Source organism: Delphinapterus leucas, chromosome 3 (genome assembly GCF_059928025.1).
Source record: "Delphinapterus leucas isolate spDelLeu-1000000601 "Yukka" chromosome 3, BTC_Dleu_Yukka2, whole genome shotgun sequence".
Classification (NCBI taxonomy): domain Eukaryota; kingdom Metazoa; phylum Chordata; class Mammalia; order Artiodactyla; family Monodontidae; genus Delphinapterus; species Delphinapterus leucas.
Genome location: NC_143131.1, coordinates 126,513,371 through 126,529,922, shown reverse-complemented (window position 1 = coordinate 126,529,922; position 16,552 = coordinate 126,513,371). Strand labels below are relative to the sequence as shown.

Genomic DNA, 16,552 nt, shown 5'->3' with positions numbered 1-16,552 from the left:
ACTTTGAAGACTCTCAGTAGCCCTGTGTGGAGCATGTCAGCCTGCCGCATTTCTAGAAGCTCTGCCACACTCCTTCTAAGCCTGTCTCCATGCTGGGAAAGCCCTAATGTAATTTGTCAAGCTTCTTAGACTCTAAGTATCTGGGACTCAGGACCTTAGCAGATCAGCCATGAGGCAATGGACACAGAGGCAGAAGACCTCAGCTTCAGTGTCAGCTTTACCACTTTCTAACTGTGTAATTCTGAGCGTGGCACTGAATTACTTTCTGAATCTTCATCTATAAATATGGATAAAAATACCTACATCATAGGATTATTATGAAGAGTAAATGAAATAGTAAATTCAGGAATGCTTTGTAAAATTCAAGTGTTCTACAGAAATTTGGGATCATATTCTTTTTATCTCAAATGAGTTTAGATGTAGAATTCAATTACATGCTCTTTTGAGGATGGAAGCTCTTAGAGTGCTGGGGAGAATCTGGAGGTCAAGCCAGAGAGATGGGGGTTCAGTAAGTGTGTCAAGAGCCATAGACGTCAGGACACAGCTTTAGTGCCGGTTCTGCCACTGATTAGAGGTGTGACCTTGAGCAGTTCACATTAATGGCTAGTTTTCTCATCACTGACTTTCAAACTGCATTTATCTGAGCTATGGGGATAATGGGTAAGTGGCAGACCATGGCACTCCATCCCAGACACTCTGTTAACCCTGCTTGAAAGAGAGAACCTCTTCTTACATCCTACTTACATCCTGCTCTACCGCTCCCTAACCACCAACTTTATTTTTCTGTGCCTCAGTCTCTTCTTCTGTAAGAAGGGTATAAGAATAGTACCTGTATCATAGAGCAACTGTGTAGATTAAATGAGTTAATAGTGTGTGATTCATAATAAGCCCCTCCCAAGTGTTAGCTGTTATTAACTCTTGGGCTTCTAAGTTATTTTTGTTTTTAAACTGGATTCTGAAGTTTAAAGAATATTTAGAACTGAAAGAGATGTTAAGTGTTATCCAGATAGGCACTGGACTGAATACTTTCCAAGCCACTTCTAATTTTCATATTCTTTGATTCTATGACAGACTTCTAGTGAGCAAATTAGTTTTAACAATTAGCTTATACAATAGAGTGAATATACAGAACTCTATTATTTATAATCATTTCTTCCAGCCCCCAGGCCCTCCTTCTACCCCCTTCCCACACCTTAGCCTTCTTTCTCTATCTTTTTTGTGTGTGTGTGCGGTACGCAGGCCTCTCACTGTTGTGGCCTCTCCCGTTGCGGAGCACAGGCTCCGGACGCGCAGGCTCAGCGGCCATGGCTCACGGGCCCAGCCGCTCCACGGCATGTGGGATCTTCCCGGTCCGGGGCACGAACCCGTGTCCGCTGCATTGGCAGGCGGACTCTCAACCACTGCGCCACCAGGGAAGCCCTTCTTTCTCTATCTTAATGCTACATAACACTGTTCTGTGTCATGGAATCAGATGTCAACATCCAATGTGAAAGGTTTGTTCTGACCACGGTCAAGTTTTCTCCATTGTTCCTCTAGATTGTGTCATTAGTTCCGAGTGTTTTCTTGAAATAACCTGTCAAAGAAACATCTTTTAATGGTCCTTTTCCAACTCTTACATTTAGGGCAGCCAGTTCCTATTTCTTCCCTTAAAAATGGTCTCAAAGAATGGGTAGGAGTCAAAGGAAGGGGCTTTGTTTTTCTTGGGAGATGCAGTTTTAACAGGAGGGGTGTTTTCATTGCCACTTTGATCAATTCAGCAACGGCATAGGTCAGTTCTGCACAAATGAGGTGCTACCAGCTCTTCTTCCTTGGCAGTGTAAATAAATACATTATACAACAGTGAGATGAGGAGTCTGAGTTCAGCTCTGGGCACGTGGGTTGATGGCTTCTCTGTGTCCTTCACTACGTCCTAGGGCAAAAAGAGAAGGGGTCATGTCTGGAACCTTGCACTGATCTGTGTCCATGTCTTTTGCCTCAATACAGGAGCAAGAACTCCACCTTTTTCAGTGATGAGGAAAGATGCTCTCTGGGGGTCCCGGGAAGTGACAGGAAAGCTGAGTGTGCCAGCTTCCTCCACACGCTTGCTCAGACTGACATAACATCTGTCTACCGGCTTAGTGAGTGTTTGCTCCTCAGACCCTGTGAAAGCCCAGGCTCCTCAAGATTAAGGGAGTGTTCCTAACTGAAACAGAATATCTCTAAAGTATAATCCTATGCATGAATGTGAGGCTATGACCACGGTTGAGTTGATGACCTGGGTCATATCTGATTAGCAGCATTTTCACTTTGCATTTCAGACAGTTCTGGAGTAGAGGGGGACTTGCTGCCTAGAAACTCTGAGATGTGATGAAATCAACTCAGCTATAGCATGGGAGGCTGGCCATATTGAGCCTCCCATTCTAATCCTGGAGAAGAAAACTTCCTGAGTTGTGGCTGAGGGTTTTCCTTCTAGGGCTGAAGTAGGTCTGGCTCCCCAGTAATAAAGGTGGAGCCATAGAGTGTCATAGCTAGAAGGACCCTAAGAGATGACTTCTCCTCTTATTTTACAGATTAGGAAACTGAGGCCCAAGTGAATTAGTGCCTGAGCCAGGATAAGAACTGCCCTCCCCTGTCTTCTCATCAGGACAATCCCTACTTCACCACACTGCCCCTGACACAAAATGACATTGGACTGTTGGATGTGTTAGCTTTGGGTGGGTGAGGGACCTCAGTGCCTAGCACAGTTTTCAGCAGTGCCTGAATGACTGACTGAGTGAATGAATGATACTCTTTTCTTTTACTTTGGGAGGGGCCCACTGCTCTGTGTCAGGAAGTGCATTCATTGACAGGGTTTGAGGAGGGATTCCTGTTTCTCCTGTCTCTTCAGTGATGGTGATGGTGTGTCTGCTCCTGTATGGCCAGATCAGATGGCACACATTTCATGGGTGCAGTCAGAGATTCTGCAGAAGGGACCCTCAGGCCAGCTCCCGGAGCAGAGGTGGGAATTGCAGAGTTTCTCCCAGGCACAGGAACATCTGTGAAGAGCACCTCACCCAGGCATCAGCACCAACCCTGGCAGCACTTTCTTGCCGCAAGCCGATCACACTGCCCCACCAGGCTGAGCCAGGAAGCTGAAGCTGTGAATGCAGCCTGGTAGGCAGGAGGTCTGAAAGGTGTAAAAATCAAGGACTGCTTGGGGTCTGCCTTGAAGGCAGGGTGGCTACAGGCTTGGATCCGGGGTATCTGCCAATCGTTGATCCAGTGGTTGAGAGAGGTCCAGGGGCAGGTCTCGGGCAGTCCATTAGCTCTTATCTACAGACCAGGAGTGCAACTCTGCTGGGTGCAGGGCTACGCCTTATGGCTGCACAGGCTATCCCTGGCACCAAGGCAACCAGCAGAGGGTGCATCCTACTGGGAAATTCCAACTCCCCCAAGGCCTATGCCCTGTAATTCTTCTTCCCAGAGGAAGCATTTTTTTGGTAACTCATGCATCATTTGTGCTCTCGGTGGTCCTGGCCTGCAGAGAAATGACTGCATAAGACTGGCACATGTTCTGCAACGTCAGGGAGGGCCGGGTGCATGAACAGCTCTCCAGAGCCCAGCTCTCTAGCTCTGCTGTGTTTGGCTGTGGGACCTTTGGGGGTTGCAGATCTTAAGTATGTGCAATGACACTCACAGAAGAAGCCTTCCCTAGAGAATAGCAAGTGGAAGCTTGACTCGGTGAGGGGCCTGCTACCCTCAAAGTGCACTGGAGAGCTCAGAGTGCAGGCACAGGTGGCTGGCTGTTGCTTCTTTGCCAGGAAGAGGTAGAATCTTCTTTCTAGCAGCCCTTGTCCTATGGAGCATGAACCTGGCCTTCGCCTCCACAAGCTCCACTGTGGCTGCTTTAGCCAAGGGGGTCAACTTCTTTGCTGCCAAACCCCAGGTTGACTTCTTGGTTCTCACCTTGTCTTATTTCACTTTTGTTATGTTAGGTGGCTGCACTGTAAGCCACCTTGGTCTCCTTGACTCCTCTTTTCTCTTTACAGACTGCCCTTTCAGTCTCCTTCATTGGCTCCCATCTGCAAGTAAATGCTGAAGTTTTTCTGGCTCATTCACAAATCCCCTCTCCCCACTCCTCCCCCGCCTGCTTTGTATTTCCTTCCAAACCCTTCTTCTGGGACTTTGACCCACTCTGTGTGACCTGTTGTCAGTCACAAATCCATATTTGCAAGTCTCCACTTTTCTCCTTGGCTGCAGATCTGTTTCATTCTCTGCTAGAACTCCTGCAAGTACCGCAAACTCAAAACGTCTAAAACTGCTCGAGACCGTCCCTTCTCCCACCTCATCCCACCAAAGTACTTCAGGGAACAAAACTTAGGAACTGTAGATGCTTCTTTACCTTCCTTTCTTCATTATTTACATTTGGTCGCCTCATGCTGTCAAATTTACAAAGCACATTGTGCACACTGAGTCTGTCTGTTGAGTGGATGGGTGATGAATGAATGGAGGAAGGGAGAAGGAAGGCTGTACACACATAAATGGGAGACAGTGCCATGTGCCACAGAGTGCGCTGCCCTTGGAGTTCTGTTCATGGCTTTGTCATAAACTTGCTGAGACATTTGGGCCTTCAGATTCCACCCCCTGCCCCGCCACCCATACCCACACCTCTTGTCATAGAGCTCATGTTTCTGGCTTTTCTTCTCTGACTCTGTTCTCGTTTCTACCTCAGTTCCCAACTGTAAGGTGAGTGGGTTAAACAAGATGATCTTCAGGTCCCTGCAGCATTGATGGTGAAGGGAAGATGCTGCCTAGTACCTTAGGGATGGCAGATGGTCTGAAACTGAAACACAAAGTGTCCTAGGGGGCCACTGGTCAGGGAGCACCTGTAGGCATAAGCATACTGGGCCATTCTGACCTAACATAGGTTCGTCCTTCATCTCTATCCAGGTGGGTTTGAATCCATCCAGAGCCTTCCAAACGATCTGAGCGGTGAGTAGAGATCATGCTGAACCTGACCTCCAGTCCTGCAGGATAGCATCCTGTCCTCTTGCCAAGAGCTGGCCACCATAGTTGCAGGTACTTAGAGTTGCTCAATTCTGCCTGTCCCTTACAGCGTCCCAGCCCGAAGGCTTCAAGGAGACCCGGCCTGGTGGAGCCTGGGAGGAGCATCAGGCCGTGGGCTCCAGACAGTCCAGCAGCTCCGAGGACTCCAGCCTGGAGGAGGAGCTCCTTTCAGCCGCCTCAGACACCTACCACCTGCCAGAGCCTGATGACCTCGATGACCCAGAGCTGCTCATGGACCTGAACACCGGTCAGGAGGAGGAGGAGGCTGAGAACTTCACCCCCATATTGGCTTTTCTGGATCACGAGGGTTATGCTGACCACTTTAAGAGCCTCTATGATTTTTCCTTCTCTTTCCTCACGACTTCCTTCTACAGCTACTCTGAGGAGGATGAGCTCGTGGCCTACCTGGAGGCCTCGAGGAAGTGGGCCAAGCGGAGCCACATGACCTGGGCCCATGCCCGGCTCTGCTTCCTCCTGGGCCGGCTAAGTGTTAGGAAGGTCAAACTCTCTCAGGCCAGGGTGTACTTTGAGGAGGCCATCCACATTCTCAACGGGGCATTTAAGGACCTATCCTTGGCGGCTGCCCTGTACATCAATTTGGCGGCCATCTACCTGAGGCAGAGGCTGAGGCATAAAGGCTCGGGCCTGTTGGAAAAGGCAGGTGCCATGTTGGTCTGCCTGCCTGACCGGGAGTATAGTGCCAAGAGTGAGCTGGATGTGGTGGCCTATGTGCTGAGACAGGGCATCGTGTCGGGCAGCTGCCCCCTGGAGGCCAGAGCCTGCTTCCTGGCCGTCCGATTGCTCCTAATCCTCGGCCGGCACGATGAGGTCCTGCCCTTCGCTGAGCGCCTGCAGCTCCTCGCTGGACACCCTCCCACCTTGGATGCTGCAGCCACTATCTTGAGTTTTCTCTATGACAAGAAATACCTGCCACACCTTGCGGTGGCTTCTGTCCGGCAACGTGGTACTCAGAGCACCCCAGGGATGGCCCTTCCAATTTGGCAGGTCCACCTGGTCCTCCAGAACACCACCAAGCTCCTTGGCATCCCCTCCCCAAGCTGGGGTGAAGTCTCTGCCCTGGCGTGCCCAGCACTCAGGCAGGCACTGGGTGCCTGTGAGGAGCAGGTGGATCAGAGCACCCAGAGGACCCTGTGTCTCATCCTGTCCAAAGTGTACCTCCAACATAGGTCTCCTGATGGTGCCATCCACTACCTGAGCCAAGCCTTGATGCTAGGCCAGCTGCTGAGTGAGCAGGAAGCTTTTGAGTCTTCCCTCTGCTTGGCATGGGCCTATCTCTTAGCCAGCCAGGCAAAGAAGGCTTTGGACATCCTTGAGCCACTCTTATACTCCCTGAAGGAGACAGAGAGTGTTACCCGAAAGGGAGTGGTCCATAACCTCCTGGGACTCGCACTTCAAGGTGAAGGCCGGGTGAACAGGGCAGCCAACAGCTATCTTTGGGCCTTGAACAGAGCTCAGGAGGCAAGGGATGTGCGCAACCAGGCGGTGGCTTTGGCCAATCTTGGCCATCTGACCCTTAAATCCTGGACTCAGCAGCCAGCCAGGGACTATCTTCTGCAGGCGGTGCAGCTCTATTCTAAACTCCAGGCCAGCATGGAGACAGACATGGAATTAGTACAGGTGCTTCTCTGGTTGGCCCAAGTTGAGGTGTACCGACGCCAGCTGGCCAGTGGCCGCTTTTGTTACGAAATGGCATTGCTGTTTGGATTAAGGCATCAACACCTGAAGAGTGAGTATATCCTGTGCTGCTGGGATGCTTTAGAGATAAGTGTTAGAAGACACTTTTTCCTTTGTCCTATCTCCAGTCATCTCATCCGTGTTCCTGCTTTACGTTCAGGTCAGCTTCAGGTCACCAAAACCCTCTGCCATTTCTACAGCTCTGTGTCCCCAAGCCCCGAGGCATGTATCACCTACCACGAGCACTGGCTGGCCCTGGCTCAGCAACTCAGGGACCGGGAGATGGAGGGGAGGCTGCTGGAGTCCCTTGGGCAGCTCTATCGGAACCTAAATACGGCCAGGTGAGTCCAAGCTCAGGAATAATTCTAGAACATCTTTTCTTCCTTAAGGAGAATCAGTATTCTTTCCCTCACGAAGTCAAGTCCAAATGCACGTGATATGTTTATGGCATCGTGGAAAAGAACGTGGTCTCTGCAGCCACATGGCAGACTCAGTGCCATCCATCACTTACTAGCTGTGTGACTTGGGGCAAGTTTTTACACTTCTCTGTGCCTCCGCTTCCTCACCAGTTAATGCACATGGGGTACTTGGAACAGTGCCTGGTAGACAGGGCTCAGACATGTTGGTTATGTTACAATTACCTGTGTGTTTCTGTAACAACCTATCAAGTGAATGTGGCTGAGGGTGCATAATTCAGAGAGGTGGCAGTTACACTGAGGACTGTGGAACCCTCAGGAGGTCTTCGTTACCTGAGGAAGTTGGTATTAGAGAAAGGACCAACGTAAATAAATGCACAGAAAACAGGGGTGCAAAATTTCACAGTAAAAATTTTTGATTGGAAACTTACCTTTAAAATGAAACTGGAGGGCTTCCCTGGTGGTGCAGTGGTTGACAGTCCGCCTGCCGATGCAGGGGGACGCGGGTTTGTGCCCCGGTCCGGGAGGATCCCACATGCCGCGGAGCGGCTGGGCCCGTGAGCCGTGGCCACTGGGCCTGCGCGTCCAGAGCCTGTGCTCTGCAGTGGGAGAGGCCACAACAGTGAGAGTCCCGTGTATTGCAAAAATAAATAAATAAAATGAAACTGGAAAGGATGAAACTAAGTTTATTTTCACTATTTAGTTAAGAAGCTTAGGTTGTCATCGCAACTATGCACTAAGTTGTAGAATAAATACACAACAAAAGAACTGTTAACTTTTCAGCTTAATTGTGTTGACAGAACTGTATAATAGCACAATTAAACCTCCTTTGTTTTGTGATTGACTTTTAGCACTCTCTTAGAAAGACTCATTTTTGCAAAAATATCCCAAAACTTAACTTTTTATCCAAGCCTTTTTTTTCACCCTTTGATATTTAAATTATTCTCAAGTGGATTATCCTTCCATCTTTTGCTGATTTTCCCTTTTCTATCTTTTACTGGTCAAATCTACCTGATCCTCATTTGCCAGTGACATGGCCTGCAGTTCTGCTTTCTAACAAGCCTTTAATTGATTCCATTAAATTCTACATGGTTTGCAAGATATTTAATTTCACTTTGTGACAGATTAGCATTGTAACATTGTATTCATAATTATGACTGACTGCTAGAGCAGGGATAATTGCTAGTGTTGAGCAGAGAGGTGATTGAGGAGAAGCTATTTAAATGACAATTTTTGCTTTTCTAGGCAACGTGGTAACTTGGGCACCTGGTCCGTCAGATCACTAATAATCAGATAACGAATTCTCTCTTTCTCTTTCTCTCTCGCATTCTGTCTCCCTCTCCCTCATCTCGTCCCTCTCTTATAAGAATCAGGCATCCTCCAAATATCCCATTGCTTTAGTCCCAGGAAGGGAGTTTTGGATCCTTGCAGCCTGTGAGGGGACAGGAAGTTGGGCCCCAGCCGTACCATGCTTCTATTCAGAACACCCTAGGAGTTTGTATGGTTTTGGAGCAGATCCAGAAGGTATGCTTGAATTAACCTTAGAGGTGAAATAGTCATATATTCATGGTGAGGCATAGTGAGAATGGGCTTTGGGAAAGCTGACTTTTAAGGAACTGGAGTATGGGGGGCAAACATGTGTCAGGTTTATTGCCACCCCTCCCTGTGTACAAGTTCAGTCTCTGATTAATCACTGTCCAGCCCACCTACCCAACTGCCATCCTTTGTTCACAGCCTTCCTCCCACCTCCAGTCGTCAAAACCCACTGAAATCCTAAGGGGGAAACCAAAGAGTAAGCCCTGGATGCTCTCAACACAGAGTGCAGAGGCCTTTCTTAAGGCAGTGTGAAGGACCGCTGGACTTCTTAGGTGATGGGAGTGATAGGAGAGAAGGAGTGGGGCTGCGCTTGCTCCAAGAAGTGTCTGGAGGAAGTCACAGGCCGCAGAGAGGGAGAGGAGTGGCCAAAACTGGATTAGGAGTCAGGAAACCTGAGCCTGCCATGAGCTAATAACATGTCCTTAAAGAAGTCTCTTGGTTGCCCCATTTATAAGGTTAAATTGAATGAGGTGCCTTCTAGTTCTAAAATGTTAGGCCTAGGACCAGCCAGCTATGCTATGCTGACACCGGCAATAGCCCTATTAGTATAAGAATTCCTCCAGAGAGTCTTGAAGTTTGGAGGCAGATTCTTAAAGATGTGGGGCTTCAAGATCAAAGACCTAAACTTTTTGGGGTTTTGAAAGACTCTGCAGTAGCTTCAGAAGGTCTTGATGTAGTAACTATAAACTCCATCTGGGCAGACCTCGTGTCTGGCATAGAACAGGGAGACATACATGTTTGTGTGGGCAGCCAAGCAGTTAGTAAATTATTTATTTAGTCCACTAGCTTACAGCCCTGAGCTGCAGGCTGCACACTGACTTGGCTGACTTGGCTGCCAGAGAGGAGATTCAGATGGAGAATGAGGGGGTTTGCCCGAGGGAGCCCTTGGTTTCTTTGCACAGGATTCAGGTAAGGGAAAAATGGTGCTTGCAACATGGAGGCAGACTTTCTGGTTTTCAGTGACAATTACAGTCGGCAGACGGCTGTCAGTGGAACCTCAGATTCCCTTTCCAACCGCCTGTTTAGAGCCTGGCCTACAGAGCATTAGCTACAGAACAGAGTGGGTCTTTTCTCAGGGAGTTTGCACTGATAAGGGCCCAAGTCACAGATAGTGAACTGGAATATCAGGGATTACCACCCAAATCAAAAATAAATTTTTTTCCTAAAATTTAAGTTGTTTAAAATTCTATTATAATATTTGCTTATGGTAAAAAAAAATTAAACCAGTACTGAAGGTTATAGTTGAAAAATAAAGGTCTTATTGCAACCTCCCTTTCCCTAAGACTCTTCAGAAGTAACTACTTAAAGATTTTTAAATATCCATCAAGAAATATTCTATACATATGAAAGATTATATATGATACATATCCTCTATATTAAATATATGTTAGGTATATATAATTTGCACATTTTTAGTTACTTAAATGGGATTATGATAGAAGCTCTGTTACATAATATACTCTCATGTTACTTTTTTCATTTAAAAATATCACTATGAAATGTTGATCCAGCATTTTATTCTACTATAGGAGCCCTTCTGATGTACGGGGTACTGTGGTAGATGGTGGGGAATTTAATGGTGGGGAATTTAATGGTTAGGAAAACAATTTTCAAAAGAACTGTCCAAAAATGGAGCAGTCTACCCTATGTAGATGAGAGAGTGTTATCATTACAAGTATTCAAGTAGAGGCTGGTTACTCAGGACTCTTATAGAAGAATGCCCCAAATTGAGCTTTTTATAATAGCTTTATTGAGATGTAATCATATAGCATAAAATTGTCTTTTAAATATACAGTTCAGTGATCTTTAGCATATTCACAGAGTTTTGTAACCATTACCACTATCTAATTTCAGAACATTTTCATGGCTCCCAAAAGAAACCCTATACCCATTAGTAGTCACTTCTCATTAACCCACCCCTACCTAGCCTGGCAACCACTACTCTACTTTCTGTCTCTATGGATGTGCCAATTCTGAACATTTCATATAAATGGAATCATACAAGATGTGGCCTTTTGTGACTGGCTTCTTTCACTTTGGGTAATGTTTTCAAGGTTTATCCATGTTGTCACATGTATCAGTACTCCATTCCTTTTTATTGCTGAGCATTAGTCTGTTGTGTGGATATATCACGTTTACTTATCTAGTCATAAGTTGAAAGACATTTGAGTTGTTGCAACTTTGTGGCTATTATGATTAATGCTGCTGTGTACATTCCTGAACAAGTTTTTGTGTGAATATATTTTTCCAGTTCTCTTGTGTATGTACCTAGGAGTGGAATTTCAGGGTCATATGGTAGCTCTATAGTTAAACTTCTGGAGAACTGCCAAAGTAGCTGCACCATTTTGCATTCCTTTGAGCAAAGTATGAGAGCGCCAATGTCTCCACATTCTTGCTAATACTTGTTATTGTGTGTCTTTTTTATTTTAGCCATCCTGTTAGGTATGAAGTGATATCTCATTGTGGGTTTGATTTACTTTCCCTAATGACTAAGATGTTGACCTTCGTTTCATGTGCTTACTGGTCATTTGTATATCTTTGGAGAAATGTCTCTTTAAATTCTTTGCCCCGTTTTTGTGTTGTTTGTCGTTTAATTTTTGAGCTGTAAGAGTTCTTTATGTATTCTGGTAAAAATCTCTTATCAGATATATGATTTGCAAATATTTTCTCCCAATCCATATGTTTTCTTTTCACTTCCTAGATGGCATCTTTTGAAGCACAAGTGTTTTTAATTTTGATGAAGTTCAGTTTATCTATTTTTTTAATCGTTGCCTAATCTAAGGCCACAAAAATTTACCTCTTTGTTTCCCTCTAAGCGTTTTGTCATTTTAGCCCTTACATTTGGGTCAATCAGCTGTTTTGAGTTAATTTTTGATTATGGTGCGAGATAGGGGTCCAGTTTGATTCTTTTGTGTGAATATCCAGTTGCCCAAGTACCACGTTTTGAAAAAATTATTTTTCCCCATTGAATGTTTTCAGCACCCTTGTTTAAAATCAGTCTACCATAAATGTAAGGGTTTATTTCTGGGTGCTAAATTCTATTCCATATATCTATATGTCTGGCCTAAGCCCGACTACACTATTGTGTTTATTATTGCTTCATGGTAAGTTTTAAATTGGGAAGTGTGAGTCTCCCAAACTTGTTATTCTTTTTCAAGGTTGTTTTGGCTATTTTGGGTCCCTTGCCTTTCCATATGAAATTTAGCGTCAGCTTTCAATTTCTGCAAAGAAGCCAGCTGGGATTTTGATAGGGATAATGTTGAATCTGTAGATCAATTTGGGTAATATTGCCATCTTAACAGCATCATGCCTTCCAATTCATGAACCTGGAATGTCTTTTCATTTATTTAGGCATGCTTTAACCCCTTTCAACAGTGTGTTGTAGTTTTAGAATATTATTTTTGCACTCCTTTTGTTAAATATTCTGAAGTAGTTTTTGATGCTATTGTAAATGGAATTGTCTTCTGAATTTCACTTTCAGATTGTTCATTGACTGTATAGAAATACAGCTGATTTTTATATGTATTCTTTTTATTTCTGTAATTATTTCTGTTAGTAGTAATGTCACCACTTTAGTTCATAGTCTTTTATCGTATTTTTCTTGACCAGACTAACAAAAGCTTTTAAAGGAACCAACCTTTGATTTTATTGATTTTCTCCATTGTTTTTCTATTCTCTACATCTTTTTTTCTGATTTAATATTTATTATTTTTCTTAATTGTGCTTGCTTTGGTTTTACCTTGCTCTTTTTTTTTTCAAGTGTCGTAAGGTAGAATGTTAGGTTATTGATTCGAGATCTTTCTTCTTCTTTAATATAAATATTTACAGCTACACGTTTCTCTCTGATCACTGCTTTCACTCCATTTACTCCAGTTTTGGTGTGTTGTATTTCTGTTTTCATTCATCTCAAAGTATTTTCTAATAGCCCTTGTGATTTCTTCTTTGACCCCTTGGTTATTTAGGAGTGTGTTTGTTTAAGTTTCACATATTTGTGAATTTCCCAAATTTCCTTTTGTTATCAATTTCTGATATCATTCAGTTGTGGTGGGAGAACATACTTTGTATGATTTCCTTTTAAATTTATTGAGAAAGGCCTACCACATGGTCTATTCTGGAGGATGTTCCATGTGCACTTGAGAGGAATGTGTATCTGCCATTATTTGCATTGTTTTTAGAGATGTCTGTTAGGTCTAATTGATTTATAGCTAAAGTCTTCTATTTCCTTTTGTTCTCATGTCTAGTTGTTCATCCATTATTGAAAGTGGGGCATTTAAATCTCCAATTATTGTGGTTGAATTGTCTATTTCTCCCTTCAAGTGTGTCAGCTTTTTCTTCATGTACTTTGAGGCTCTATTTTTAGATGCCTTATTTTTCTAATTGTTATGTCTTCCGAATGGAATGACTCTTTTATCATTATAAACTTTTCTTTATTGTCTTTCGTGGCAATTTTGTTATTTTTATCTGATATTAGTATAGCCATTCAAGGTCTTGTTGGATGGTGTATCCAGAAGTTTTCCATACTTTTTTAATCTGTTTGTGTCTTTCAAACTAAAGTGTATCTCTTGTAGACAGCATACAGTTGAGTCATATTTTTTGTTATTGTTGTTTTATTGTTTGTTTTTAAAAATCCATTCTGCCAATCTCTTTTGAGTGGAGTGGTCAATCCATTTACACTTGATGTAATTACTGGTAAGGTGGGATTCATGTCTGCCTGTTTTGCTATTTGTTTTCTATGTTTCTTATATCTTTTGAAAATTCTTCCTTCTCTTCTTTCTTTTGTGTTAAATAGATATTTTCTGTTGTTCCATTTTAAATTTGTCATTTCTTTTACTATGTTTCTTTCAGCTCTTTTGTTAGTGGTTACCCTGGGGATTATAATTAACATCTTAATTAATAACAACCTCAGGGGTTTCCTTGGCATGCACACAGTTTTATACTTGTGTGGTCTTTTAGATTCCTGGGATTACGTTGGAGCTTTTCAAAGCCTCCAATAGACATTTCATTTCCCAGCTTTTCCTTTTGTTTTTTATTTTTTGTCAGCTTATTGTTTGCTCCAAATGTTTTCACCACCTCAGACAGCAGCAATGTTAAACAATTGCTGCTGATCTTTTTGGACAGACACCTCAGGGAAAAGATTGTTTTATACTGAGCGATCTCTGAGTTAGTTTATATATAACAAGCCCTGTGAGTGGAGGCTTTCAGTGAACTTCCAAGCAGGTAAAATAGTGACAATTCCCTGGGGATAGAATGCTGGGGAATTCCACACTCATTGTGATCTTTTCAGTGGCGCTAGGCTGCTTGTTTTCCCAGCTACCATGGTTGAGAGGCTTTTAGTTTTTAAGGCTGTCACAGAGCCGGGGAGAGAAGATGTCTCTAGAGCAACTTAAAAAGCAGCAAAAGTCACTATTCTTAAGGAGATTCAGCTGTTGTTCTTGGGCAACCACTCCTTGAATAGTTGCAAGCCTTTTGTTAATTTCCAGAGTTCTGAAAAGTTGGTTGTGACAATTTTTTCCCAGGTTCCATCGCTCTTGTGGGGGATTGATTTTCGGAGATCCTTAGTTCATCATTCTGGAAGTTGATCCAGATTAGGATTTTTTAATCCTAGTATTCTATAATTCTAATATCTGAGATTCGTATTTGTATAATTGGGAGGAAATAAACATCCACTTTTCCTCCTTTCCCACTAATATGAGCAATACTAAGAGGAAGATGGGAAGTACCTTAGGTGTCAGAGGAAGCCTCTGCAAACATAAGGTGGTTATCCCTTTTCAGGATGCTCAGTTCAGCAAGGAGAACTGCTATTAATGCTATGTTTATTTAGCATGTATAAATCACCTACTCCTACAAAGCCTTCGTGAAAAAAAAATAACAAAGACCAGCTAACAGATGTAGATTAACAGGTGTTTCCATGTACCTGGAGGTGGTTACTGTAATTTTGCTCTAAGCTTCCTGGTAGCTGAGGTAAAAGGGGAAAAACCATAGGAGGCTCCCACTGTCTGATAAAAGAATATAAACAAATGTATCTGTTGGAGCAGATTTGTTCCTGGCACTGATTTCTAGGAGAAATTTATTAAGTGGGTTTTGATGTAATGGACACATTTTTTCAACTAAACTACCCCCATGGGATTTCCATTCTCACAAAGCTCAAAGCCATAGCAGGCAAAGGCAGGAAGCGTTCATGGGCGAGATGACAGGCATCTGCAGGGGCAGGTTTGGAGGAAGAGGAAAGAACACTTTCAGCTGCGGGTTGGCGCATCTGTCAGGGAAAACTTCATAAAGGTGATAGCATTTAAAGATGCCCTGGAGGGATAGGAAAGATTTTGAAAAGTGGGGAAGGGTAAGAGAATACCATTTTGGGCCAAGGGAATAGCCATAGCAATGGAAAGGTGAGGATACATTTGAAAGATATTCCGTGGGTTTCACAGACTGAGTTTGATGTTTCTCTGGGTATAGGTACTAAAGGAGAGAGAGGACTACAGCCTATCCCCCAGGAGGGGATATGGAGGTTGGATGGGGGTACGGGGTTGCAGTGGGCCTCTGGACTGGCACAGTCAGCATCCGTATTGAAAATGATGGTCATAATAGTAACAGAAGGCATTCAGTGAGCATGCACTGATTACCAAGCAGTGTGCAATCTCAGGATGACCATACGAGGGAGAAAGAGTCATAGAAATTGAGAACTAGACATTTCTCCAAAGAAGATATACAGACTGCCATGAAACACATGAAAGAATGCTCAACATCATTAATCATTAGAGAAATGCAAATCAAAACTACAATGAGATATCATCTCACACCAGTCAGAATGGCCATCGTCAAAAAATCTAGAAACAATAAATGCTGGAGAGGGTGTGGAGGAAAGGGAACACTCTTGCACTGCTGGTGGGAATGTGAATTGGTACAGCTACTATGGAGAACAGTATGGAGGTTCCTTAAAAAACTAAAATTAGAACTACCATATGACCCAGTAATCCCATTACTGGGCATATACCCTGAGAAAACCTTAATTCAAAGAGAGTCATGTATCAAAATGTTCATTGCAGCTCTATTTACAATAGCCCGGAGATGGAAACAACCTAAGTGTCCATCATCGGATGAATGGATAAAGAAGATGTGGCACATATATACAATGGAATATTACTCAGCTATAAAAAGAAATGAAACTGAGCTATTTGTAATGAGGTGGATGGACCTAGAGTCTGTCATACAGAGTGAAGTAAGTCAGAAAGAGAAAGAGAAATACTGTATGCTAACACATATATATGGAATTTAAGAAGAAAAAAAAGTCATGAAGTACCTAGGGGTAAGACAGGAATAAAGACACAGACCTACTAGAGAATGGACTTGAGGATATGAGGAGGGGGAAGGGTAAACTGTGACAAAGCGAGAGAGTGGCATGGACATATATACACTACCAAACGTAAAATAGATAGCTAGTGGAAAGCAGCCACGTAGCACAGGGAGATCAGCTTGGTGCTTTGTGACCACCTAGAGGGGTGGGATAGGGAGGGTGGGAGGGAGGGAGACGCAAGAGGGAAGAGATATGGGAACATATGTGTATGTATACTGATTCACTTTGTTATAAAGCAGAAACTAACACACCATTGTAAAGTAATTATACTCCAATAAAGATGTAAAAAAAAAAAAAAGTAACTTGCATGAAGCCACACAGCAGAGCTTGATACCCAATCTGTGTCTAGAACAAGAGTCAGCACACTAATAAAAACTCAGATAGGAAATGTTTTAGGCTGTCTGTCCATGTGGTCTCTCTCACTACTCTGTTCTGCAGTTGTAGTGTGAAAACAGCCACAGATAATATA

At 43.7% G+C, this 16,552-nt stretch overlaps 1 protein-coding gene across 1 annotated transcript in view; it reads left to right on the top strand.

The window, feature by feature from the left end:
- The window catches only part of SH3TC2 (SH3 domain and tetratricopeptide repeats 2), a 65,267-nt gene that overhangs the window by 33,573 nt on the left and 15,142 nt on the right, over positions 1–16,552 (top strand). The window contains exons 9-12 of the mRNA XM_022590052.2: positions 1,984–2,117; positions 4,909–4,950; positions 5,075–6,772; positions 6,881–7,061. Of these exons, the coding sequence (XP_022445760.2) occupies positions 1,984–2,117; positions 4,909–4,950; positions 5,075–6,772; positions 6,881–7,061 (2,055 nt within the window). The remainder of the gene's footprint in view (positions 1–1,983; positions 2,118–4,908; positions 4,951–5,074; positions 6,773–6,880; positions 7,062–16,552) is intronic.